The sequence below is a fragment of the Strix aluco genome, chromosome 11, assembly GCF_031877795.1.
Source record: "Strix aluco isolate bStrAlu1 chromosome 11, bStrAlu1.hap1, whole genome shotgun sequence".
Taxonomy (NCBI): Eukaryota; Metazoa; Chordata; class Aves; order Strigiformes; family Strigidae; genus Strix; species Strix aluco.
The window spans coordinates 13,656,225-13,680,454 of record NC_133941.1 but is presented as its reverse complement, the minus strand read 5'-3'; the positions used below and the strand labels follow the sequence as shown (position 1 = coordinate 13,680,454).

Sequence of the window (24,230 nt, the reverse complement as noted above, 5' to 3'; positions counted from 1 at the left end):
AACTGGGCACGGACACCTGTGCCCACGAGCAGGTTTGCAGAGACTTCAGAATGATCTAGGATTGGAGTCTGCTGCTGCCTTGGGGTGAGTGGCTGCTCTTCCTCGTGAGGGAAGTCCTATTGTGTGTGGGCTTTGACTTGAGGCTTCATTTTGAGAGCAGCTGACTCGGCTTCCTCTTACGAGACTCTCACTGAACAATTTCTTCTATGCAATTGCACCATTTTAACCTTCCTTTTTGCAGTAACTGCCCATTGCAAAAACCGGTGATATCGGAGTTTTGTGATGAGCATGACCTTCCTTTAGGCTGCCAGAGACTGCTGCTTCTCCAAAGAGTTTCCCTATTTTGTGTTCAGATAGGAATTTGGGGTTGAAAATGGAAGAAGCAGGGCAAGAGAGTTTTTTGCTTATGTCCATGTTATACCATTTTGAGTATCTCTTTTTGGGCGTTGTGGCCTGTGATGCTGTTGGAGCCTGTGATGGTTACATGTCAAGGGGTGGGAGCACAAGTGTGGATGCAACTGATGGGAAGAAGTCAGGGACAGTTTAAATCACTGGTGATGTGCAAAGATTGTTATGAATAGTGAGGGCAGATAATACTTTTTGTTTTTACGTGAACTTGGTCATCGTCTGCTCTCAGAAGACTCTCCACAAGAAAGAATTATCTGTTAAGAGTGGGTCTGTATGTTCATGGAGAGATTATAAAGTACATCCTAAGTATCCATGCTTGCCTAATTTTTTTTAGCTTTGCAACAGCAGACCTGCTTCTTAAATACTGCTTATCCCTAAATTCAGGGGACATTGTATGTATGTTCTTGCTCCTGCTTTCTTTAAAAGAAAAAAAACCCAACACAAAAATCTGAAAGTCCTGTTCTGAGCTCCCACCTCATCTCTTAGATTTGGTGTCAGGGGTTGAGGGCCTTGTGTCCATTTTTACATATGGCAATGAATTTCGTGCAAACTGTGGCCATGTTTTTTGATGAAAAGAGCCTGAGTTTTCATTTAATTGCTTTCTGACTTCCATGCAGATACCTCCATTTGAGATATGGCTTTTTGAGGTTTACTGACAGTGATATTATACCGAGCTTTATGTGGCCCTTTTAAAGTTGTTAATGTGGAATGGAGACTCTTTAGAAATCAAAGACATAGCGGAATAGAATGAAAACTATATTTTTATCTTTTTAAAAAGATGGAAAAATACCGTACTGAGTGGAGAGACCAGTCAAATTTAGCAATCTGACAAACATTTCATATCCCATTTATTTTTCCAACGGGCTGCAGCCTGTCTGGGTGTGTGCATCCAATTCTGGTCTTCCAAGGAGGGGTCCCAGTCTGGCTGGAGATCTGGGAGGTGCCATGCCTGGTGGCCTTGCCTTAGGGAGTGTTTTCATCTTGTTTTACTCTGAATGCCAGGGTAGAACAGAGCAGGACGCAGTGAAAGCTTTCATGTTTACTCTTCCTCTGGCATGCCTGGCCCTGCTGGTTTTCCCATTTACCTACTGGTTTTTCATTTTATGCTTTCTTAAAAGATCCTATGAAAGACTCCATGAAGAGAAGATGTATTCTTTTTAATTGTAGAGGGAAAACTGCAACTATAAATAACTTTAAGAAAAAGAATGATGCTAGATTTTCAGATTAATGATGCCAACTTTTGTTTCAGTTTTAATCAGAGATGTCTACATACTGTTAGCATAGAAGAAACAGCAGTTTGATAGCAGCTTTTTGTACAGACAGGAGCGGCCGAAGGGAAAGTCAACAGCAAATGCACTGTGGTTACATTTTCTGTGCCCATTCCCCCATTACAGTGCTTCTGGCGATGCCAATGGGGTTTTTGTGATCCATTGTCCACGCTCCAGCATTGCTTCTTTAGCTCGCTCACTCATTTATTGCAGCTTTCCAGGCTGTTGTGTCTGGCCCTGCTGCCCAGTCGCAGGCAGTGCTCTCGCCAGGAGGACGTGGAGGGTGTGTGACCGCGGTGCTCCCACTGTGTGTCTTGGGGAGTTATTCTCTGTCTCCTCTTTTGTATAGAGCTTGGAGATGGAAGACACCGCAGTGTTTGGCAGGCATGGGGCTCTAACTCGACCAAGAGCTGCGCTGCTCCTTCCCTATGCACTCCAGGGTGGTAGCGATAAAGGCTAACTTTGTTCAGTGTGCAGTGTCTGGCTAATGTATCTGCTGACATGGCAAAAACCACATGTGACCAAATAGCTTTTGCAGTTTTCTCCTCCTGGAGTCTTTCAGCACTTACCTCCACTATGGAGAAAGGCAGAAAAAGGCTGGAAGTCTGTCAGCACAGCCTGTGTTTTTTGGGTGCCGTTCCAAGGAGACTGGATACCTTGGCATGTGGGGTGCACTTTGGGCTGATTTCCTGATGTGCATCCTTGGTTGAGGGACCCACACAGCTTGGGGCCTCTGCAAGGCTCAGTTTATTCCCCGACCTGCCCTTGGCAGGCAGCCGCCGGAGAGATGGGGGCTGAGGCACTGTGAGTGCAGCCGTGTCTGGTGATAACCTGCTTTGCTGCTGCTCTCCGAGGAACCCTAATCCTGCTTCTGGCTGGTCTCCTTGCAAAGCTGGAGAAAACATAAAAATATGCATTTCTGCTGCCTAAATTTAGCCCCCAGAGCTTGTTTGGTCCCAGCGGCAACTTGTGGTAAACCACAGCTTGAAAGTGAGGGTCAGCCACATCTCCAACATCTCCCTGACAAGGACCTGGGTAAATACCTGCTGCGTGGACTCTGGCTGTGCACACACTTCTCTTCCTGGAGAGAGGAAGGGAAGAGAGCCAGTTTGGGTTAATTTGTTTAGTTTCTGTGGTACAGAGTGAAATAAAACAGACCCTGTGCTGAGTGCCAGGCAGCGCCGGGAGTTACCCCAGTCTGGGTCTGAGAAAGCTAGCTCAGATACCACGGCTAAATAGCCTGAAAAGTGCAAAGCTCTGCTGAAATTCCACTCTGTGGAAACAGGTTCTCCTCTGTTGCTGCAGATATTTTTTTTGGCTGGAGCAGGCTCCCCAGACCTGGTCCCCCCTGCGAACCGGGGCTGGCCGGGTGCCTCCTGGCCACGCAGCCCCTGAGCTGGCCAGGGCATCGTTTCCAGCAGAGCTGCCATCCGCACAGAGCCCCTGGGTTTGTTCCAGCTCTTGCATGCCAGGGCTGATTTCACTTCTCACTTGGTTCCTCCTTGCCTTTGCTTGTTTCCGTTTAACCAGTCGCGTCTCCACTAACTTATGTTCTGTACTGCTCAGAGGTGGCTGTAAAAAGGTGTATTTTAGGGGACTAGTTAAATGTGTTCTTGCTGCAGTTCCTTAGGGCTGGATTCTGCCTTCAGCAGCACTGGAGCGATCCTGGTGGTGGTTTAAGGTGGACTGTATCACATTTTTCCTGACTCTTAATGGTAGACCCTAGCTAGTTGCAGTGGTGAGTAAGGGACTCAGGGTATTGCATTACTTACTTATATTGTGATTTTTACCATAATTTCTATTTTTAATGCTTTCTGCCAAAACTAGTATTGACAGCGGCTGTCGAGTTTGTTACCTGGGTCCCATGTTTTCCTTGCTTCAACTGTGTATCTATGGCTGCTTCATCCACCGCCATCGCTGCTGTCCCCAGCACTGCTGTGAATCTCGTATATCTGAGACAGACAGACAGTGGAGGTCTGTCAGCCTCTGGAGGAGGGAGCTCTGGGGCAGCGGGCCCTTCACAGGGGCAGCCTGAACCATGTGCCCCACAGTGTGCTCCTGCGGGCCATCACCTACGGCCATTCTGCAGTGTTGCAAGCACTGTCCTTTCTCATTACAGTGGATGCCCTTCCTGGACAGATCTGCCAATCCACTGCCTATGCTTACACTGTAAATCTGGTCCATGTGCTCTGTCAGATGTTCTGCCTCCTTCTGCACATCCCAGGAAGAAGGGACACTCGCACACTCACTGGCACTCTCTTGTTCCTGCTTGCTATGTTGCAGTCTGGTTTTGAGACGTACTTTCTGTGCCAGAGTTTTGTTGCAAAATCCTGAGTCATTTCTGGCTAACTGATATGGCAATTTTTGTTAAGGAAGAAGGAAAATTATTCTCCAAACAGAATTATTTACTCTGAAAAGCCAAAATGTTCTACTTGGATAATTCAGTGTCCTGACCTGTTTTTTTAAGTTATTATGTGGTTGGCTTTCCTATACTGTTCACAAAACCTTTGGCCAAAACTTGTTAGAGACGGAAATTGAAGAGGAGACCTTATGGTGAAGGTAAAACTCATGTTACCATGCAGAATTCAACTGCTCAGTTGCTGAAAATTGCTCTTTGAAGACTGGATCTGCAGGTGGACCAGGAAGCAGAAGTTCTGTCCATCAGCCCTGGTCTGTAGGCGAGACTAAGCAAGGTGGGACCTATGTCTAAAGCTGGGCTCTGTGCTGAAGTCAATGTCTGTCCCCGCTTACACTCCTGTGGCTCTGACAGAGATCTGCTTGGAGGAGACGTGCTGCAAGACGACCGATCATTGCCTGCCAGCTCTGTTCTTGAGCGACCAGCAAAAACTGCAGGATCCTGCGTGTGTGTCAGAACAACTCTAACTCCCAGACGGTTCCAGTGGGAAGTTCAGATTCAGATGTGTGGATTTGGCCATCTTTTCCGTCAGTCCTTCCTGTGTCATCATCTTGCCTCTGGCGGAAGTGTCCGTAGTTACCCTGATGGGACTGGGATGTTTCTTCAGTTATTGGAAGACTAAATGACTAAATTCTGCTTTTTTTCCCTCTCCTCTCTAATAATGCTGAACATCTTGCCAAATTCTTTAGAAAACAGTGTAGTCATCAGCGCATTGAATTCATTAGGGGTTGATGTTTAGACAGTGTGTGAGAGCAACCGACGCCCCATGGAAAAATTTGCAGTACATGCACTTGAGGACCAGTTTTGCTTATGGATTTATCTGGGTGTTTTCTGTCCACACTTGAATTTGTTTGTCTTACTAGGAAAAGAGATTTTGAGTCTGGAGTTCAGCTTTTAAAGTTATTTTTTACCAAATAATTTCCCTTTGCTAATTTTTATAGGCAATATCAAAAGAGCTTTTTGTCTATGATAAAGCATAGCAGCCAGGTAGCATGAGCCATCCTGCTCCTGGCACGTCTCCTGTTTCCCAGCCTGCTTCGATGGCATGGCAGCCTTTCCTCCTCGAGTGAGGCTTTCTCCTGGGAGTGGGTTTGCCTTTTCCTTGGTCCCAGAAAGGACAGACCACGTTCTCCCCTGACAACACCCTGCTCCACACCAAGGGCCTCAGGGGAGGTGGCCGCTCTGCTGCGGTCGGTGTTCCCAAGGCTGGGGAAGCTGCAGCCAAGGGCAGAAGTGCCCGTGGGTGTCTGGTCTGGGTGCTCCCACCGCCGGTTCTCCTGGACGTTAGACTTACGCTTCCCATCTGGTGCGTGCGTGTGGTTTGAAGGCCTGTTTCTGTTTTTAAATGTAGCATAATTGCAACATACCATTATATTTGTCAGACAGTCTTTATCCGTGGAAAGTTTTGGTCCTGAAGCTCTAAAGTTAAGAATAAACACTGGTTTGTGTTGGTTTTTCTCCCTTTCCTGTCCATGGAGGGCATTGTTGTCGAGCTTGGCAATGATGTCTGCAAATGGAAGAAAACTGGGTGCTTTGCTTCACCCAAACACTTACTCTTCCTTGCTGCTGGGTAGTGCCTCTTCATGAGCCAGGCTGGCTACTTACAGATGTGCTTCCAGAGTTAGGCTGTAAGGGGAATGCGCTGTCAGTAACTTCTGTAGGTTTAGAATACAGAAGTTTGTGATGAATGCCATCACCTTGCCAGCTGAAGTGGCCGCCATCCTGTGCGTGGGTCAGGAGGAGAGAAAACGGGAGTGCATTAAGAGCAACATGTGAGATCTGCTGCCACAGTGGCCTTTGGTGGGAGAGCTTTGGCTCCTTGTTCTTAAGTGCTTGCCCAGCTTATTTTTAATTATTTCAAGACTTCATTGTCACCACCTCAGTTCTGATCTTTGTTTCAGGCATAGAGAAACTGCCCTCATCTTCCTTTGCTCTCTATGTAAAACGAGGGGCTGCTCAGTGGCTCGTGTGAGGAGGATCTCTCCAGGTAAAGGTGGGCTGAGCATCTCCAGGGTGTTTCAGACAGACCTAAAAAGAAGCAACAGTCTTGCTGCTGCTACTGGTAGAGTGCTGTCATGATGGAGAGGAGAGGCTGATGGAAATAATTGTGTTGGTTTTGAATGCTTCTTTCATCCTATGAGCTGGAGTGTGAGAGAGACTGGGCAGACCACCTCCAGGGACTCAGGGGGGTCTAGTGATAGTGTCTGGTGCACACTCAGGAAAACAGTTCAACCTTGGCCCTGCTGCGGCTCAGTCCCAGCATGTTGTTTTGAGCGAAACCTTGTTTTTTCAGGAGTCTTTGTACTTCCAAAGAGATAATGTTCTGGGTAGATGAACTGGGCCAGTTTTGCCATCAGTTGTTACTCTGTCTGGTGAGAGGGCTTGCGGCCGGCAGGATTGTGGGCGAGATCCTGGTTGAAGCTGTCCTGTTGCAGCAGTCAGGGCAGGCCATGTGGGACCCCCCATGCTCTGTCCAGCCGAGCTGGGATCACGGTGTGGCCGCCGGGAGTGGGGCTCAGCCTGGTGCTGTGCACGGGGTGAGGAGGTGAGGGATGGGCAGTGTGGCAGGGAGCCCCTCCCCAGCCTGGCTGCCTCGTGGATGCTTTGTGATGTTCCCCAGGCTTATTTACAGCACCTTTTGGCCACGGGGAGTGGACGTTACCTACATCTTAAGCCAAACTCGGTGCTCTTGTATGCTTGGTGTCTGCTTAAACCAGGGCTAACTTGATTTGAGAGGTTTCTTGGGGAAAAGGTTGACGCCATGACGTTTTCAGTGTATAGGTCAGAGAAAAGTTATCACTGCATCTGTGTCATGGTTTTTTTTCCCCTTTTGTTCCTGGCACCACTGACTAATTTAAAAGCCACTGATGATTTTGATTATAGGTCCTGCACAGCAGCAAATACCTGGGTGGGAAACCTTGTGCATGTGCAGTCCCCTACAGTGGGAGCCTGTGCTGTCTTAGCAGTTGCATTTTGTCTTTAATGATTTTGTAGCAGTAGGCTTGTTTGTCATCTAGGAAGATGTTTTATGACCTAGAAAGATACGTGAATTCTGGCATCTCGTTTCTAGTGGAATGGAATTCCCCTCTCTGAAGTTCTGATGAACAGTAAAACGGAAATAGCTGTGTTAGCTGTAACCAGAGTATCGGAAGTTCATAACCTACTTCTCATCAGGCTTGTTCTACTCCTAAATCCGCTTTTCTCATGAAGAATGCCTTACTAACTTATTTTCTTAAAGTATAAAAGCAAAAAAATTATTCACTTGGGTTGTTTTTGAAATTTTATGACTTTTTCATTTGCATTTTGAATAGCAATATGGAAAGGAAAAAAAAAAGAGACCAGTGTTTTCCTGAGCCTGGCCTAACCTGTTGCCCTTGCTACAGTGGTGTCCTGGGAAATGCTGGATGCTGTAGGGTGACTGTCTGTGCTTCGTTTGAAAAGAAGAAAGGGATAAGGGGGAAGAGTTTCTCTTGTATTTGATGTGGAGCTGGGCGAGGCTGCAGCATTGCCTTCAGAGCAGAGCAGCCACGTGGGTGCTGTGAGCCGGGAGGGCCCCCTTTGGAATGAGGCTTTGCTCTAAGCTTCGGGATCAGGTGTTCTGACCCCCTGGGGTTCACGCACACCTCCAGGTAAGGTTTCTTCTCTCTTGGGTCCCACTGATGTGCTGTGTTATGGCCTTGAGTAGCTGTATGTTGTGTTGTATGGCTTGAATCCTCCTTGCAGGGGGGTTGTATGTTGCGCTGGTGGAGGAGAGGAGGTGGGACAACTTCTGCTCTGGCATCCACCGCCCCATCTCTTCTCTTACCTCATGGTTGCTTTCTAGCAGGAGCCCCAGCACAGACCCTGTGGCCTGGAGAGGAGGAGTGAGGTGACCACAAGCAATGCCTGGTGCTTCAATCCAGCTCTTGATGTTTCTCCAGACCACTGTGCTGGTATTGGCTCTGGTCAATCCAGGTTCTTGCTCTGGTTTCTGCAGGCTGCTAGGCAGGGCTGCAGGAAGAAGAGACTGACTTGTCTGGCAGCTTTTTTCCGCTGGTGACATTTCATGTTAGGGTGCAACTGCTTGGGAGAGCTGGAGCAGTGTCAGAGCAGTGGACCCTTTGGCTCACGTTGCTTTGCAGAAAGCTGCTGCCTGTTGTCCCTGTGCAAAGGCATTGGCTGCCCCGGCAGGGAAAGTGTGAGCACCTCGCTGGACCCTGCTGATCAGGCCTTACTCGGGGTGGCCTCAGGCTTGTTTGTACTAGGACACAGGAGCTGGCAGGTTTCATGGAAAGGGCAACACTTGCTGCCCTTGGCTCAGCTTCGTGTGCTTGCCCGAATTCCCATGGGGTCAGGAGGCCCCTGGTCTGCTGGGATTGCAGCAGGACACTGTTTCGGGAGTGCAGGGCAGTAGATGGGGTTTATGCTCAATGCAGACAGCTAGACAGCCATTATAAACCCATTTTTACCCACACTCCACTGGGCCCTCTCAAAGGGGATGCATGCAGAGATAATTCTCATAGCCATTGATGTGAGGGGCTGACCACAGTATTAAAATGTTAATGGAAAAAACCTAATGAAGGACAGTAAAACACTAAAGAGTGCCCCCTGGTACGCACCCGTTCGCCCTACAGTCTGTGTTACCTGTCTTGGCCAGGGCTGCTGCGCCCAGGAAACAGGGCCAGCAGAAAACAGCCCAACCAAGTTATTTACCTGTTCATTTTTCTGTGGGTGAGTTGGGTTTCAGGGGAGTCTTGGTCAAAACAAAATTTGTAGGTAACTGGAGAGAGCAGGTAGGAGAAAAATAAACTGCGAGCAGTCGTTAGTGTGTTCCAGTTGTGTTGCTGCCAAAGTCAGCAGGGGAGGGCAGTGACCTCCTGCCTGGCTGCTGTGTTGCTGGGAGGAGAAGCTGCCGGGGTGTCACCTTCCCCTCCCCAGGCGGTGCTGGCACGGCCGCTCCTGTGACAGAGCGTGTTGAGGTATTATAACACGGCCCCGACGGCTTTGGGCACCCACCCTCCAGTATAACCATGCCCCGCTCTCGAGGGTACCAGCACAGCCTGTTCCCTTCTGTCGTGTTGGTTTGGTTGGGGTTAGTTTGATGGGAAGGATGCCTTGTTTAAAACTCCTTATGCAAATATCCCTATAGAAATGGAATTTTTCTTTGTGGCTTGGCTGCTTTTTCCTGCAGGTGTGGTAGAGAGCCCGCTGGTCTTGCAGAAAACCCCAGAACCTGGCCGTGCCCCCTCCAAGGACCAACTGGCGAGTGAGCAGGGGCTGGGGCAGGATCCAGAAACCGGCTTGGTTAGCAACAAAACCAAGGTGGTGTTTTCCTGACCCCGGCTGCTCTGAGCTGCCAGTCAGGGCTTCCAAACCCCGTGACCCCACATCTCCTCCCCCCAGACACTGCCCCCAGGCCCTCCCCCCCCCCCCCCCCCCCCCCCCCCCCCCGTGCCCTGCCCCAGGCTCCCTCCAGGTCAGGGACTGTCCTGGGGGAAGAAGTCACTCAGGTCAAGATCTAATTTCTTCCGCTTTCACTTCCTTTTTCAGTAGTTACAAATAAGAGGTTGCCTTACAGCCTAGCAAGTAACGGTGTAAGGGCTCAGCGTGGTAGAAGGCAAAACCAGGGCCGTTCAGTGGAAGTGCCTCTGGTCTGGTGCTGCGGCCGGGAGCAGGCTGGCTCCTGATGCACTCCCTTAGGCTGAGCATTATAAAAAAAATTTCGTGAAGTAGAAAAATGCCAATGCCACATGGCTTGTTTTCAGATTTGAGAGAAGTGTTTTCTTCTCTCTGTTTTTTTTTTTTTTAAAATCCAAAACTTCTAGTTTCAGATAAAAGGCTTGTCTCATTCTTTGTCTTACTAAGAGCCCAATCTCTTGGCTTTTTCTAGACAGGGTTGTTAATAATGACATGTAAGGGAAGGAGGGACGCTTGTCTGCTTGCTTTGGGCTGTTTGCTTTCACACTCGTTCGCCGCCACTGAGGGCACGGTGCCAGGGAGTGGGTGCATCCCGTGAGCATGTCGTGTCGCCTGGGCTCTCGGGGCGCTGGCCTGCCTGTCGTCCTACGCTCGTAACTGTCCGTGGGGCCGAGCATTGCGCCGTGGGGGTGCTGGCCGCTGCCTGGCCGGGGGCACATGGGTTTGGTTGGTGTAACAACCCCTTGGCATTTTAATAATTAATTCAGGCGAGTGTGGCACTAGATGGGGGTGAGGGTGGGTGTGTGTGAGGGCTCCCCCAAGGGAAACGGTGCACTCTCTTGGAAAACAGGATGATAAAGCACTGAAAATATACAAGAGGTAATTCTGTGGTGAAGAGGGCTGGGCTTTTAGTGAAGACAGCACATGGGTCGTCTGAAGAGGAAAATAAAATAAATTGGGAGTCAGATGGCCTTCTTATTGTATTCCATGTTTGTAGAACTGGATTCTCCTCTGAGTCCAACTTGCCATTCTATATTTGCAATAAACTATTGGGTCTAATCCCAGTTGTGAGGAAAATAATGGCTTTTGTTGCCAAACATATTTTCTCACTTGTCACAAATCAGTGGGGTGAAACATATGTTAGAGGAGTGGTTGTCCTAGGCTGCCCGCTTGGAAGATCAGCCAGCGATGCTGTTCTCGTGGACAGATAATCCAGCATCCTCAGCACAGCCAGGGCTGGTGGGTGGGCTGCACCCCAAGCCCCAGTCCGGAGGCTGGCAGCAGCAGGGCTTGCTCCTGCCCTGTGGAGCATGGTCCTGCCCGGTGAGGAGGAGGAGGTCTCTGAAAGCTTTCATCCCAGGCTGTTGCTAGAGAAACCTCGGCTTTTGTCTGTCCCTGTCTGAGCAGCTGGAGCCTGGCACTGGCCCGGCAGGGGGCTGGGGAGGGGGTGGCATGCCAGGACTGATGTCCCCCTGAGGAGGGAGGGCTTGCTTGTGGGGACCCTGCCACAGGCTGCAGCTGGTGGGGCCGGGGGCTCTGCCGGCTGGAGCATCACTGCTTCCCTCCTTGGCTCCCGTGGTCTCTTGCATTTCAATTTGGGCTACACACCTTCCTGAGTCTTAACTACCCAGGTTTTCCCACCACCTGTTTTTCACCTGGTTTTGCCCATGTAGAATTGGGTTTATTTAATAAGCCCATCCTAAACTTGTCACGCGTTGCCCATATGTGAACTTTGCAACAGGTCCAGGTGCTGGTCCTGGCTTCTGCACGTGATCTCACCTCTTCTGGCAACAGGCTCTGCCGGGACCCAGCTGAGTTTCCGCTACTGGAGTAAGCGTGTGGGTGGTTCTAAAGCCGCGGTGTTGGGCTGCGAGTGTCACGTTGAAGGTACAGCAGCAAAAACTGCCACTGTTCATCTCGTGGTGTTTTGACCTAAGATGGGACAAGTAAGAGTAAACGTAGCTGTGAACCATCATACCTTCTGCTGCTTAGCTTGTGGTTGCTTCAATGAAACTTACTTTGATTTTTGTTTAAGATGTTTTACTGTTTATGAAGACAGTAATTTCTAGAGTAGCAGTATGCTACGAATCACTTCTGGTGTTGGTTTCCACTGTGGTTGATGCCAGTTAAGGAGCTTGGCCCTTATCAGCATTTGAGGTAAGAAGTATTGGAGCCAGGGGTTACTGTGAGAGGGGGAGGCTTGCAAAATAACCGCTGGAGAACACAATTATCTCTCTTGCTCCATTTACTGCCAAAGGATGAACTCCCAGCTCCACTGAAGCTGTTGGGAGTTTTGCCAGTCTCAGCTGAGGCTGGGATTTCAACATGGTGTTTGTAAATGCCTGAAATTCAGATTCTGCTGCCCAGGAGAATGTGTGAACTGTATGAAGACATGAGGAGTAAGTGAATAATAATTAATAATAATGAATACCACTGGTAAAAGTTGTGTTGAGCCAGTGGCATTCATCTAGAGTTTAATTGTTATATTTAAAAAATGAGACCGTATGGAAAATATCCTTCAGCAAGCTGAGGGTGGGACAGGCTCTGTCTTCATCTTGACCTCTTGACATAAGCATGTTACTTCTGAGTGCTCAAATTGGCCACGGTTTGTCCCAAATAATTTTGTTCTTCGTAAAACACTGCATCATCTGTGTTGTCAGAGGTATGCTATTTGGATATGTGTAATCGTTCTCGGGCTCAGTGCATGGCTGCCAGCATTGTCCTCACTGGAGAATGGATGAGGTGGACAGCCTAGGAGAGGAAAAGCTGAGACTTACCCGAGATGTCAGCATCAGCTCAAACAGCACTTTTCTGAAGTCTTGAGAAGGTTTGGGAAGTTGTCTTCACTTTACTCTTTCACTGGCACTCCAGTGAGTATCAGTTTCCAGCCCAAATGCAGAGGTCCCTCAAGGCACGAGAGCTGGTCTTGCCATGGTGGCGATCATGTGAACCCCAGCATTTTTGAAGGTCCCTGTTCCCAGAAGTTCCGCAGAAGTGGCCTGGAGCGTCAGCTTGTCTCGGGCCGCCATGGAAGATGATGGTGATGTGCTGCGTGCTGTAAGCCTGGGGTGCTCATCATCCTGCTGTGGCCCCTGTGCGCGATGGGGAAGGGGGCTCAGCCGCAGCTGGTGGGCACACGGGGCTGGGCTCGGTGTTGCCATCTCCCACTGGCACAGGTTGCTGCAGGTGTCCAGGGCCAGTGATGATCAGACCGTGGTGGAGACAAGTCTTATATTAAGAAAGCAGCCAAAAAATACCTTTCCCTGGAGATCTTTCTGTCACTTTGCTCAACAGACTTCTCTGTTGATATCGAGCACTGCCTTCATGCGCTGACACTGCAGAGGCTGATGCCCGGCAGAAAACACTGTCTGAGCAACTGTAAACCTTGCATTGGAGGAGGAACAGCACCCGCATGGCAAGGATTGCTTCCTCTGTGCGGCTCTTTGCAGTTTGCTGCAGAAGCATGCTGTTTTGCTGCAAACCATACACAGAACTTCAGCCAGACTCAGCATCGTAGTGGCCATAATGTCCAAACGTGCTGCCTCTGAGCCCCTGCCCAGCCGTAGGCTCATATGGGTGGCAAGGACTGGCTACCCGGTCATCCCACCCACCCTTGCTCACAAGCAGCACCATGTTACCGTGTTCACGGCATTACTGACTGCTACTGCCAGAGTAGCTACACCTTCTCCCATGCCTCCAGTTGGCTGATCCAAAAGCTTACTGATTTTACCAATTTCTCACCTAATTTCCTTCATGGCGAGTTTACATCTATTTATCTTACGCTAATACACTTTCATCAGTTTTAAATTGCTCCTTTCTTGGGTCTGCTTCCCCAGAGGCAGCAATTATATATGCACTAGGCTGTTGTTTTCCTGAGCTGGCTTTTGAATAGCTCTGTCAAGTTTTTGGGTAGGTTTTTTGGGGAGTTTTTTGGCATTTTTTTGATGTTGCTATTCATTTACAAACTTGCCAAAGGCTGAATATGAAACATTTTTCTCATCTCTATGCTGTCTGTAACACTCGCGTGCCGCTTGGCTGTTGGTGGTGGGAGGCTGTTTGCAGTGGCTTTATCCCCGCTCAGGCACATCAGCCTGTGCACGGCGCTCTGTCGCAGGGCTGGCTGTGGTGGTCACGCACGTGTTCCTTCTGTGTACCCCCTCAGAAGCCTTTCTCCGGCTTTCAGAGGGGAGTGAGCGTTATTGGGGGTCTTTGACTCACCAGGGACTTCTGCTGTATTTGAGATCTCATTAGTCCGGTTTGACAGTGGGGCCCATTGCTGGGGCTCTGCAGAGCCACACTCCCCTGCGTTGGGCTATGTCGGATGTGGTCGTGGTGGCCGTGGTGGTGGCTGTGGTGGTGGTGATCGTTCTCCCACCTGCCATCCCGGGGAGGCTGCTGGGTCCCAGGGCTGCAGCACGTCTCCTCGGGAAATCTGATTGCTGCTGACATCTCCTGTGGTTACGTGCGTGGTGTAAGAATGATGAGTGGTGTCGGCTACGATAGAGGCTAATTGATTTGAAAATATTTACCAAAACCAAATCCCCAGATCTTCTGATTGCAGATGTTCCCTCTCTCGGCTGGATTAGCAGTCCCGCAGCCTGTCTTGAGCATTGCTGCTCTCCTTGGTTTGCCAAGGAATTTTGTTTTCTCCAACATCACTGCCGCTGTGTTTCAGAAGAGCTGAGGAAATCATGTTTCTTGCATTTTCTACCTCTGATCCTGCATTTTAAATAACAGGACTGCTCACAGTGGAAACTCCTTTCTTCTGAACAGAACGAAACAAACTGGGAGGAAAAAAGCAGCAAATCTTGAAAGCCAGCTGTCCTGCAGAGTTCAAGGGGACTCGGAGTTTTTTAGCACCCTTGTTTGTCGAATGGCTCACTCTGTTCTCCTTTGGCACTGTTGGTGATTTCATATATTGCAAAATAAATTATGGAACCGTTTCAGACAAACTATTGTTGGAAACGTGACCAGCTACACAATTTTATTTGATGTTTTGCTTTCTGCTTTTTGGCAGATGCTTTCAGCTCCTCCTAAAGCAGTTTGGTAGGTTTTTGTTTATTGATTTCTACTAAAAGTTCCTATAAATTCCAAGTTCAGAAACAGAAATTGCGAGGTGGCGGTTTTTCTCCTGCAGACCTGCAGCATTTCTGTTCACATCCTGATGGTGCTGGGCAGAAAAGCCAGAGTTGTAGAGTTTTCCTAGGGAGGTTTGCTCTCCATGGCAAGGAGCTTGTTTTTAATCTAGCAAGGAAAGCTCTGAACACAGGATATTAAAAAAATCATGTACTACTTGAACCAAGAAAGAGTCTGAGCCCAGTTCGGGTCATTTCTTTGAGACATTTAGCTTTCTTTCACAGAATAACTTGTTAGTGATGCTTGCTGAGGCATCCTATTTCCTTTTTGTTTGACAGATTATTTTTATTCAGTGTAAATAAGGACCTGCCGCCATTATGTAAATTACAGGAGCTACCAATCTGCTACTGTGTGACAGTGTCTCCTGTACACGTTTCTTCAACTGCGAGTAGAAGCACTTCTCCTATTGCTGCAACTTCTTAGTAACCGTTATGCAAACATGTGCAACTGGGGAGGTTGGGCTGACTGAAAATGGTGTCTCGTTAGGTTATAATGGCTCCTTCCAAAGCTTTGGGGAAGAGGAGTGCAACTGAGAGCGTTGGCAGTCCAAACCTGGGCCTGCCATTTCCATTAACAGCCAAAGCAACCACTCCATCCTTTTGGAGATGCTGCGCTGCTCCGTCAGCCTCTGATGACTGACTCTTGGATCACTTGGGATCAGACGCTGAGCCAAGGGTTTCTCATTTCCAGTTGTTTGAGAGACAAAGAGGCTGTTTGGCCAGGTAACAGTGGTGCAGAGGCAGGGCCATGTCCAGCTTCCCTGGGACTGCGGGCAGACACAGGATCGCTCCTGGCCATGGCCCATGGGGGGCTGTCAGTGTCCTGGCTTGGGGCACCAGCGGTGTAGGCAGTCCTGCCTGAAACCTTTAGCTGAGAGGACGCCTGCTGCCGGAGACCAGGAATAAAGGGGTTAATCCTTGAGTGGTAGTGGACTTTTTAACAGTTTAGCTCTTTCTGTGTAGACTTTACCATAGCCCAAGAAAACATGAACTCTTCTGTTCCCAGCTGCCTGTGCTTTGGGCTTGTCTAACTCCAGTCGTTTCTAACAGCCAGTTCTCGGCGAGGCAGGTCAGTCGAGTGCCTGGAGATGACTCCCCTCTCTCCAATTACAGAAGCACAGTTAGTGATCTCTTCCCGTGAGTGTCCTCTGCTTTCTAGCTCTTGTCTTCCAGAGTGTAAGCTTTTGGGGTCAGGCACTGAAGAGATACTTGTCTAACATGGAAAACATAATTGGCACTCGATTGAAGGTTATAATTAAAGGCCTGTTAATCCTCCCATGATGGACAGGACTGATGCAGCTCATGCAGATGCTGCTGGCTAGAAAATTGGTTGCAAACAGTGCTGGTAAGGACAGTGCAGGTTTTGGTCTGGATTGTCAGCTGGTGCCTATCAAGGTGTCACCCTGGACATTAGTAGAGACCTGTTGGGTTTGGGTTGAGCTGGGGGTCCACTCTCTCTGTCTCTGGTGTGTGAGCAGAGGGGGAGGCTGGATGGTATCAGGATCAAACAGCAAATGGTGGCTGCTCCGTCGGTGGGGCTGGTCTCCAGCTCCACGGTGCAGGCAGGAGAAAATGGATGTCCTCCAAGTGTTCCTGCCTGTTCCCTAGGCAGCAGGCATGAAGGGTAGAAAAAGGCTTTTCTGCCTGCCTGTATTTTTTCATGATTATCTGAAAAGGCTACTTAAGAGCAAGTTCATTTTAATTGAAAGGAGGGTGCCTCTTAAATGCAGCAGCAAAGTAATGATGGAAGCAGGGGAGCGACAATGCTGGCGCTGTCGGGGGCTGTGTTTGTGAGTGGCTGACTCAGAGACCTCCGGAGCACCGAAGAATGTCGTTTTCGCTGTTATTGCTTCTGTCTTTGCATTAATGATGCTGGCAGCCCTTAATTTTGTTTTTTACCACAAACCTTTTCCGTTTAACATGCAGCAACAGCTCCTGGGGTCAGTGGCCATCTCCATTTGTTTGTGTGACTGCTCGTAGCTGAGTAGCTTCAGGGCCAGGCCTAGCGGGCTCTCCATGTCTGGCGAGGCTGCCCTTGGCCTCCGCGCCCTTAGACGGTACTGGCTGGCTGAACTTCTGCAAGGGAGCTTGAAAGTGTCAGAGCAACGCCTTACAGGAGTGGGAAAAACAAAGAAATTCTGTTGACAAAGGTCAAAATGCACCTTGCTGATGCCTGGGTACCCAAGAGCGTCCTCGCTCGCCAGTGGGACTGACGTGCCACTGCTGAGTCCTCCCCGGTACCGGGGCTCCGGGGCGAGCCAGCGCCCAAGGGATGATGGCAGGGAGGGAGCTGGGTCCTGCCGGGCTGGCTGGGGCTGGTGCTGGGCTCGCAAGTGCCTGGCCAGTGGTCCAGAGGCGGTGACCCTTGCTGAGCTCGCATGGTGGTGGCTGGCTGCGGGTCCCACGGGCACATACTGCAAATTCCCGTTTCTCGGAGCAGGGGGTGGTGAAAGCTGCAGGAGTTTCGGTGAGTCTCTACGTTTGCTGCTGCTGTCTGAACTGCCTTGAATGATCCCTGCAAGAGTCGGGGAGAAATCTTTGTGCCAGATATAAAGATCAGACGAGCAGCGGTTGCTCAGATCTGGAAAAAAATAGGAAGAGGTAAGAAATTGAAAAGATTGGAGAAGCATTATTGATATTCCTTGTATTTCTGTGCATTGTCAGGGTTATTAAGAGCTGTTCTGGAGACCACCTCGGGTTGTAATCCACTATGAAAAGAGAACTAGAGATCAAATCTGTGTTTTTAAATAAAAATCTCTATCAAACTTGTGCAGGAAGGCAGAGCTCTGTAAAGCAAGTCCTGTGTTGGCACCAGCAGGAGTGGGAACGTAAGATCCATATGGGATGTAATGAAATTTCCACTGACCTTGCGTGGGAAGGAAACTCTTGTCGACAGGGGAACGTGAAGGTTTTAAAAATGTTTTGTAATGAAACTGGTACCTTTGTATCCTGTAGGAACGCAGCAGTGGGTTTCTAAGAGGCTTAATTCAAAGGCGGTTACTCTTTGCCACCCTCAGCTCCAGTGAATGTCGTCGTTAACCCCAGACGTTGTGTAATGGGGAGACTGCTTGCCTGCAAAAGGGGGTGCGCGTGAGGCAGCGCTGTGAGGCAGCAGGCGTGCCGTACCCCGGGAAGCCGCTCTGCTGAGCTCGGGGAGTGACAGCACCAGCCTGCTGTCGCCCATCCCGGCTCTGCTCGGGCGGGAAGCCGGGGAGCTGTCGGGAGCCATGGCTGCGTAGGTGGTCGTCTGCTGCTGATCCCAGAAGGCATCGCAGCCCTTGCATGGCACAGAGCCCCTGAAGAGCTGTCTTCCTGATGAAATCAGAGCCGCAGTGCTGCGTACACGTGATCTTTCTGTAAAGCCTAGGCTATTTTTCAGCAAATGGTGGAGTCCCAGCTACCAAGGACTGGACCAGCTTTCAGGTGTGATGAAGCTTTCTGGAAGTTCACTCAGCTTCTCCAGGCATTCCCGCACATCTCTATAGCAAAACCAGGCTAAATATTGCTGTGTGGCATTAAAGCATACTTCCTCTCTCCCCAGAGAAGGTGTTGTTGCAAGGGGAGCAAATCTATTTTCTGTGTACGAGTGCAGATGTGAAGAGGGAGGGGATGGAGGAGCAGCATTGTTTGCGAGGTGTGCAGCTCTGTTTTGGCACAGTGCTGGATACTGTAGGAATAGGATACGGCTTATTTTGATGCAAGAGTAAAGACCAAGACACTCTGACATCAGTCATTTTGAGACCTCATTTGCAATGAGAACTCAATTTCTTTTTCTCCATTCTTTTAGCAGCCATATATATTTTTTTAAAAAGGGTATTTCTAGCATTGCTTATCTAGTGGAATTGTCTTTCATTTCAGGGTGCTCTGCAGCTCAGCTGTGAATGAGGGCTGATGTTTGTGTGCAGCAGATGCCCAGTCACAGGGGAGCCCTGACCGTGCAGCACTGCCTGGGTACAGGCAGCAGCTGTGCTGAGCATCCCTGTCACTCTTTCTCCTCTGCCTGGGGCCTTGGCCCTTCTGGCTCCCGTGTCCAGCGTCCTCGTGTCCGCAGATGGGATGAATGTGAGTCAGAAATGAGTTGGAGCGCATTGGCTACACAGGGACACTCACAGGCAGACATCAGGAGTGGCGTTGCTAGTGGCCAAGTGCAGTGTGCTGAATCCCTTGCCAAGACAGTGCATGAACCTCAGATGCATTTTATGAATAACTGTGCTATCCTCTCATAAAGTGTCAAGAACACAAAGGAAGTACTGTAAAAGCAGTGCCCATGGAGGATCCCACATAAGGTGACTGATTAACTTCGGAGCTTTCAGCGTTCGTTACTTCCAAGGAGCTTTTGGTTTTTAGGTGACCTTCACGCAGCCTGCAGCCTCCAGTCCCATTACTGCCATCGTTAAATTACCCAGTAATGAGATTGCTGCAGGTGTCCTTGTTCCTGCAGCTCTGAGTTCACCTGTCAGGCTGCGAGTAGCTCCGTCTCGCACGATAGTTGTTATACAAAGAAACGTTGAAAAATAACAGATTGCCAGATTCTTATAATGACAGTTTTAATCTCCTCCACTTGGGATCCTCACAAATTTAAAGAGCTTGAAATTGTCCATAAATCTTTTGTGATTTCAGTCAGTGCTTTGCGTCATCATTACTTCATAATTAATTAATTCAGCATCCAGTATGAAGTAATGATTATCTGGATAGGACCTTGCTGTAGCTATGAAGTTGTGGGACAGCCTGATGCTGGCAGTGGACTGGTAGGGCTAGCCTGCCTTATGTGCATATATATATATACACATATGCATACTGAAGATTGTTTCACACATTGAAATGACACCACTGTATTGTCTTGGTTTAGGTCATTTTGCTTCCCAGTTATGATGCAGTGATTTCAAGCGCGCATGCTCAGGCAGTACAGGTATTTTTAGTTTGCTGAGGCTCTTGAGGGTAAGTTACCATCTGTCGTCTTACCATGTTGAAGTTGCAGAAGGAACCAAGGGTGAGGTCTAGCCCTCTTGTCAAAGGGCTTTACTAGTTTTAGGACTTCCTCCTTAGCACAGGCTGAGTCCTCCCATCACATAGGCAGCGACAGTTCAACGTGCTGCAGCCTTGCACCAGAAGGTGCCCAGGGGCCGGCAGTGCCCACGGGCTCCCACTAGCATCGCTGGTGGAGTCCCTGGGAGCTGCTTCCTCTGCCGGGCCAGCGTCCTGTGGCATGGCAAGATCCCCGAGCTGCATGGAGAAGCGTTTGAACTAAACAAGCACCCACAAATACCTGTCATCTTCCTCCTGTCATGTCCGTGGGCCGCTTGGCTGATAATCAAGCCTGAGACGTGCTGGGGAAAGAGAACTTGGGGCTGCCCAGTTCAGCGAGCCCTGATGCCCGCCATAAGCATGAGTTGTGTTTCTCCTGTGTGAGTGTACATGGTGGTGTGCACGTTTGTCATCTTGTTTGGTGGTGCACTGAGTTTGGGAGCTAACTGTTAGTGCGTTGTAAGCTCACAAGGTGATGGAGGGAAAGCTGTGAGCTGTAGCCTGGATGCTGCCTGTGCTGGGATGTGATGCTCATTGAAATGGTAAGCTTTGGTGCCACCAAAATCATGTTCTTTCCCCTCTTGCTCTCGAGTCCTCTGTTGCCCCCCCCCCGCCATCACCTCCCAAAAAGGGCCAGAAGTTTGGGTGTTTATAAATCAGCTAAACTTGATGTTTCAAGAGCTTCCTGTAGCTGAGATCAGGTGTGGGTCTGGTCCGTCACGTTAAAAAAGAGATGTCTCACTGAGCAGCGAGGCACGGTGCGAGTGTGCGGGTGCACTTGGGGAGCAGCCGGCCGGCCCCAGGCTTCGATGGCCAAGCACAGGATTTACCCTCTGGGTTGCACAGATCCGCAAGACCATGTAAGGAGGCTGTAGGATACTTGGACAAAGAGCAGGTGGAGGTGGGGCCTCACCCTCTTGTTTGCTGGGCTGCAGGGCTCGATGGGGTCCAGGCGCTAATTGGGAAAGGAAGAAATAATGTTAGTGCAGGAAAGAGGGAGTTGAGTTGTTGGCGGTGCTGTTACCGCTACCGTTAGGCCAGCAGTGAGCTGGTACATCTGTGGGAGCCAGGGAGGGGACGAGGTGGGACGGAGACTCTCCGAGGCATCTCTGTGTGCTGCCCTGCCCTGTTCTGGCCCTGTTGAGCCCCGAGGGTGCACACACAGGCAAAGGGGGCTGGCATGGGGCTGAGCTCCTCCGATGGCTTTTGCTAGGGACACTTCACGTTGGGGTCCATCAGCTACGGGTGACCAAAGTGAGAAAAATATACTTAATCACAAACCTTAGGAAAAGATAAAGAATACGTTGTTTGTTACAGATTGCTTATAAAAATGTTTATAGCACTAAAGAGGCTATTTCTGTGGATGGACTGAAATGGCTGCAGGTGCCTTGTCTGTTGAGCAGAGTGCATTTCTGTGCACCATTCTCACCGCTGGGGAGAAAGCCAGGTTCCTCAAGGTGAGCACGTGCAGTAACACGCTGTTGCTGGAGCTGGCCTGCTCAGCTGGGGTGTCCGACTGCCTTCTGTGGTGGGGAGGGCCGGGGGGCTGCTCTCCTCTCTGCCCCTGGGGTCTGGGAACAGGCAGTCGTTGCATGGACCCGTTTCATCATCCAACCTTGGTGATTCTGGCTTGTCTGATCTTCCGCTGCGCAGCTGTCCCCTCTGGAAGCCTGCTCAGCCTGATTGTTCTCACTCTGAATATATTTTTTTTCTACTGTCTAGTCTCATTTTTCCCTCCTGTTTCCAGCTCTGCACGCCGCCTCCCCGCAGGGCTCCCCTTCCCACTGGGCAGAGCCCAGCTGCAGCTCCTGCGAGAGAGCTGCTCCCTGTGCAGGCTTCCAAGAGCTGCTAAAAACCTTCCCTGCAGTTGGGAAGCCGTTTGGAAGGTGTATGTCCATCCCACCCCATGCCACGGGCTCTGCACTGCTCCTCTTGCAGAGAGGGTGAAGGGTCTGGCTGCAATTTGTGAGCAGTGTTTCCTTCTCTGGTGCTTGCCTGTCTTCCCAGGATGAGCCCTGTGTTGGGGATTTGCAGCTGAGAAGGGGGAACTGGAAAAAGCACAATTGGTCTTTTACTGTGGGAGAGAAGTAGCCTCAAAATGAGTGTGCCCAGGCTTCCCTGCCCTCTCCCACTGCCCCACAGGTGCTGCAGAGCCTCTTCGGCGAGGGCTGCCGGGCTTGTGGGGTTCTGGCACAGTGTCTGAAGGTCCGTATGAGGAAGCAGAAAAACCTGGGACAGATAAAGTCTGTGTTATATGAACTGGAGTTTGGAGGGTCTGAAAGACTTTTTAAGCCTTTGAGCCAAAGACGAGTGTGATTTGCCTGTTAACCTGGCAGAGCTGGGGGGATGGATGCGGGTGAGAGGAGTGTGCGTGTACAGTGCCAGCCTCCTTCGGGTCACTGTCAGACGTTCTGTAGGCATTCAAAAGATCGTTTATCAAGAAATAATGCATTAGTTTATATGCAAAGAGTGCAGGATTTCAGGTAGTACTAGATAAATTGAAGTATCATTTTCTAGTTTCCAAAAAGGCAATTGACAAGCTCTGAGGGTTGGTCTCTGTATACTTACACAGCTGTTTATTTTGACAAAGAATAAGGTTTTAATGTGAGACCGGTGAATGAAATTCTTCAGCTCTCCCTTGAAAAAAAAATCTGTTGGCTTTAGCAAGCCTTGAATTAAACCTGAGGCTTGTGAGGGAGCCTGCTCTAGCAGAGCCTATGCGATTTGCTCTGATTCAAGGAACGACAGCCCCTGGCCAGTGGTTGTTGCTGACGTTGTGTTTTCTTCTTCTCCTCTCTTGTGTGCATGCAGAAATCCGAACTCAGCTGGTCGAGCAGTTCAAATGCCTGGAGCAGCAGTCGGAGTCGCGCCTGCAGCTGCTGCAGGACCTGCAGGAGTTCTTCCGCAGGAAGGCTGAGATCGAGCTGGAGTACTCCAGGAGCCTGGAGAAACTGGCTGAACGATTCTCCTCCAAGATACGCAGCTCCAGAGAGCACCAGTTCAAGTAAGGAGGCGTTCTCAGGGGCAAAATGATGGGGCTGAGACTGCCTCAAACACTAGATATTTGTAGCTGCACAGTCCAAAAGTGGAGTAAACTAAATAGCATCAGTAGTGACCTTGTCTGTCTTATCACAGTGCAGGGTCCACAAAAAGGCAAAAAGTTTTTTTTTCAGGACTTTCACTAAAGTGGTACTGACCCGTGCTGCCTGAATTACACTTACTATGCACTTCTTTGAGCAGTACAATAAAAATATGGATCAGAGACTCAGAAGGAGTCAAGCCCCTTGTTTTTTTTTTAAGAGGCTTGAATTCAGCCACTGGTTTGATTGTGCGAATAAGGGTAGGCCCTTTCTGTAAACCCTGGTTTCGTATGTGGTCCAGTCCTTAGATGTCAGAGTGCTTCACGCTGCACACAGATCTGCTTACAGGCTCAGGCTTGGAAGCAGTTTCTGGAAATGTGATTTATTGCAGTTTTTTAAAATGAAGTATGTATGTTTTCTGTGTACACACTTGTACAGTGTTGAAGCTAGGCAAATCCATAGTGGAAATATTTTGAAACAAAGCTTTGAAATAGGAGGTATGAACTGGATGCTGGAATTGTGTGAAACTCAAACTGATGGTGGAAATTGTAAAATCCGTGAATGTGTGAATATGTGCAAGTTTTCAAAAGCAGACTCTTTTCAGTTTCACCACACTCCCAAGCTTGGCTAAAACAAAAAGGATCTGAAAAACTTAAAAAAAAAAAAAAAAACCCCAACAAAAAACCCCAAAACAAACTAGAGGCAGAATTTAAATCTGGAGGTAACTGTTTTGTGGTGAGGATATGCAGCTTGTGCTGTTACGCTGGCTCGCTGGTGGCCATGACTTCAAGGCTCCTGGGACCACCACGGTCCCGTTGCTGCTGGAGCAGCGGGTCCCTGCTCTCCAGGTGTACCCAAGCGTGCCCACTCAGAGCTGCGGGGCTGGGCTCTGTGAGACGGTGCTCAGTGTTGGCACGTGTGTGTTGGTAGCTATCAGGGTTTTCCTCTTCCCACAATGGGCTCTTCCTGGCATTTCTTGGGGTGCAGGTCTTGCTGGGCAGCAGCAAGACAGATGCTCGTCCTGGCTGCTTCCTGTGCAGTGTGGCAGCTGAAGGTCCCCACCTTTGCCTCCCCTGGCCGTAGCATTTGTCTCTGTCTCTTCTTCTGACAGCGACGTCCATGAAATAGTCTTTCAACTGGGATTATGCCCTTTGCTCAAGATGAAACTAGTGTCATTCATTTCAGTGCCCAAAGATGACAGCCACTGTTTAGCTCCTTTCCCAGAAAATTGAGGGTTTTGCCTGTCTGCTGCATTTAGCCTTCCTAGCCCCTGGCTCATTATAGTATTTTTCTTTCTCTAACCTCTTGTGATTTTTGTTTTTTCCTGTTTCAGCTGCAAGAGCAGTGATTTCTGCTGTTACATTACTAAATCCTATTTATTCCATATTACTAAATCCCATTTAATCTGTTTTACTTGGTCTCTCTAGTGAGCAAGGCTTTACTGTTGTCTTATGCAAAATTCTGCTGAAGACAAATTGCCATTCAGATGCTGCCTGGTCTT

General features: G+C 49.4%; 1 protein-coding gene across 4 annotated transcripts in view; it reads left to right on the top strand.

Annotated features, from left to right (window-relative positions):
* SRGAP3 (SLIT-ROBO Rho GTPase activating protein 3) overlaps positions 1–24,230 on the top strand; it is a 125,476-nt gene that overhangs the window by 39,715 nt on the left and 61,531 nt on the right. For all 4 annotated transcript variants that reach the window (XR_012624704.1, XM_074836111.1, XM_074836110.1 and 1 more), the window contains exon 2: positions 22,461–22,653. Coding sequence is in view for 3 of the 4 variants with exons in the window: in XM_074836111.1 (XP_074692212.1) it covers positions 22,461–22,653 (193 nt within the window). In the remaining variant the exon portion in view is untranslated. The remainder of the gene's footprint in view (positions 1–22,460; positions 22,654–24,230) is intronic.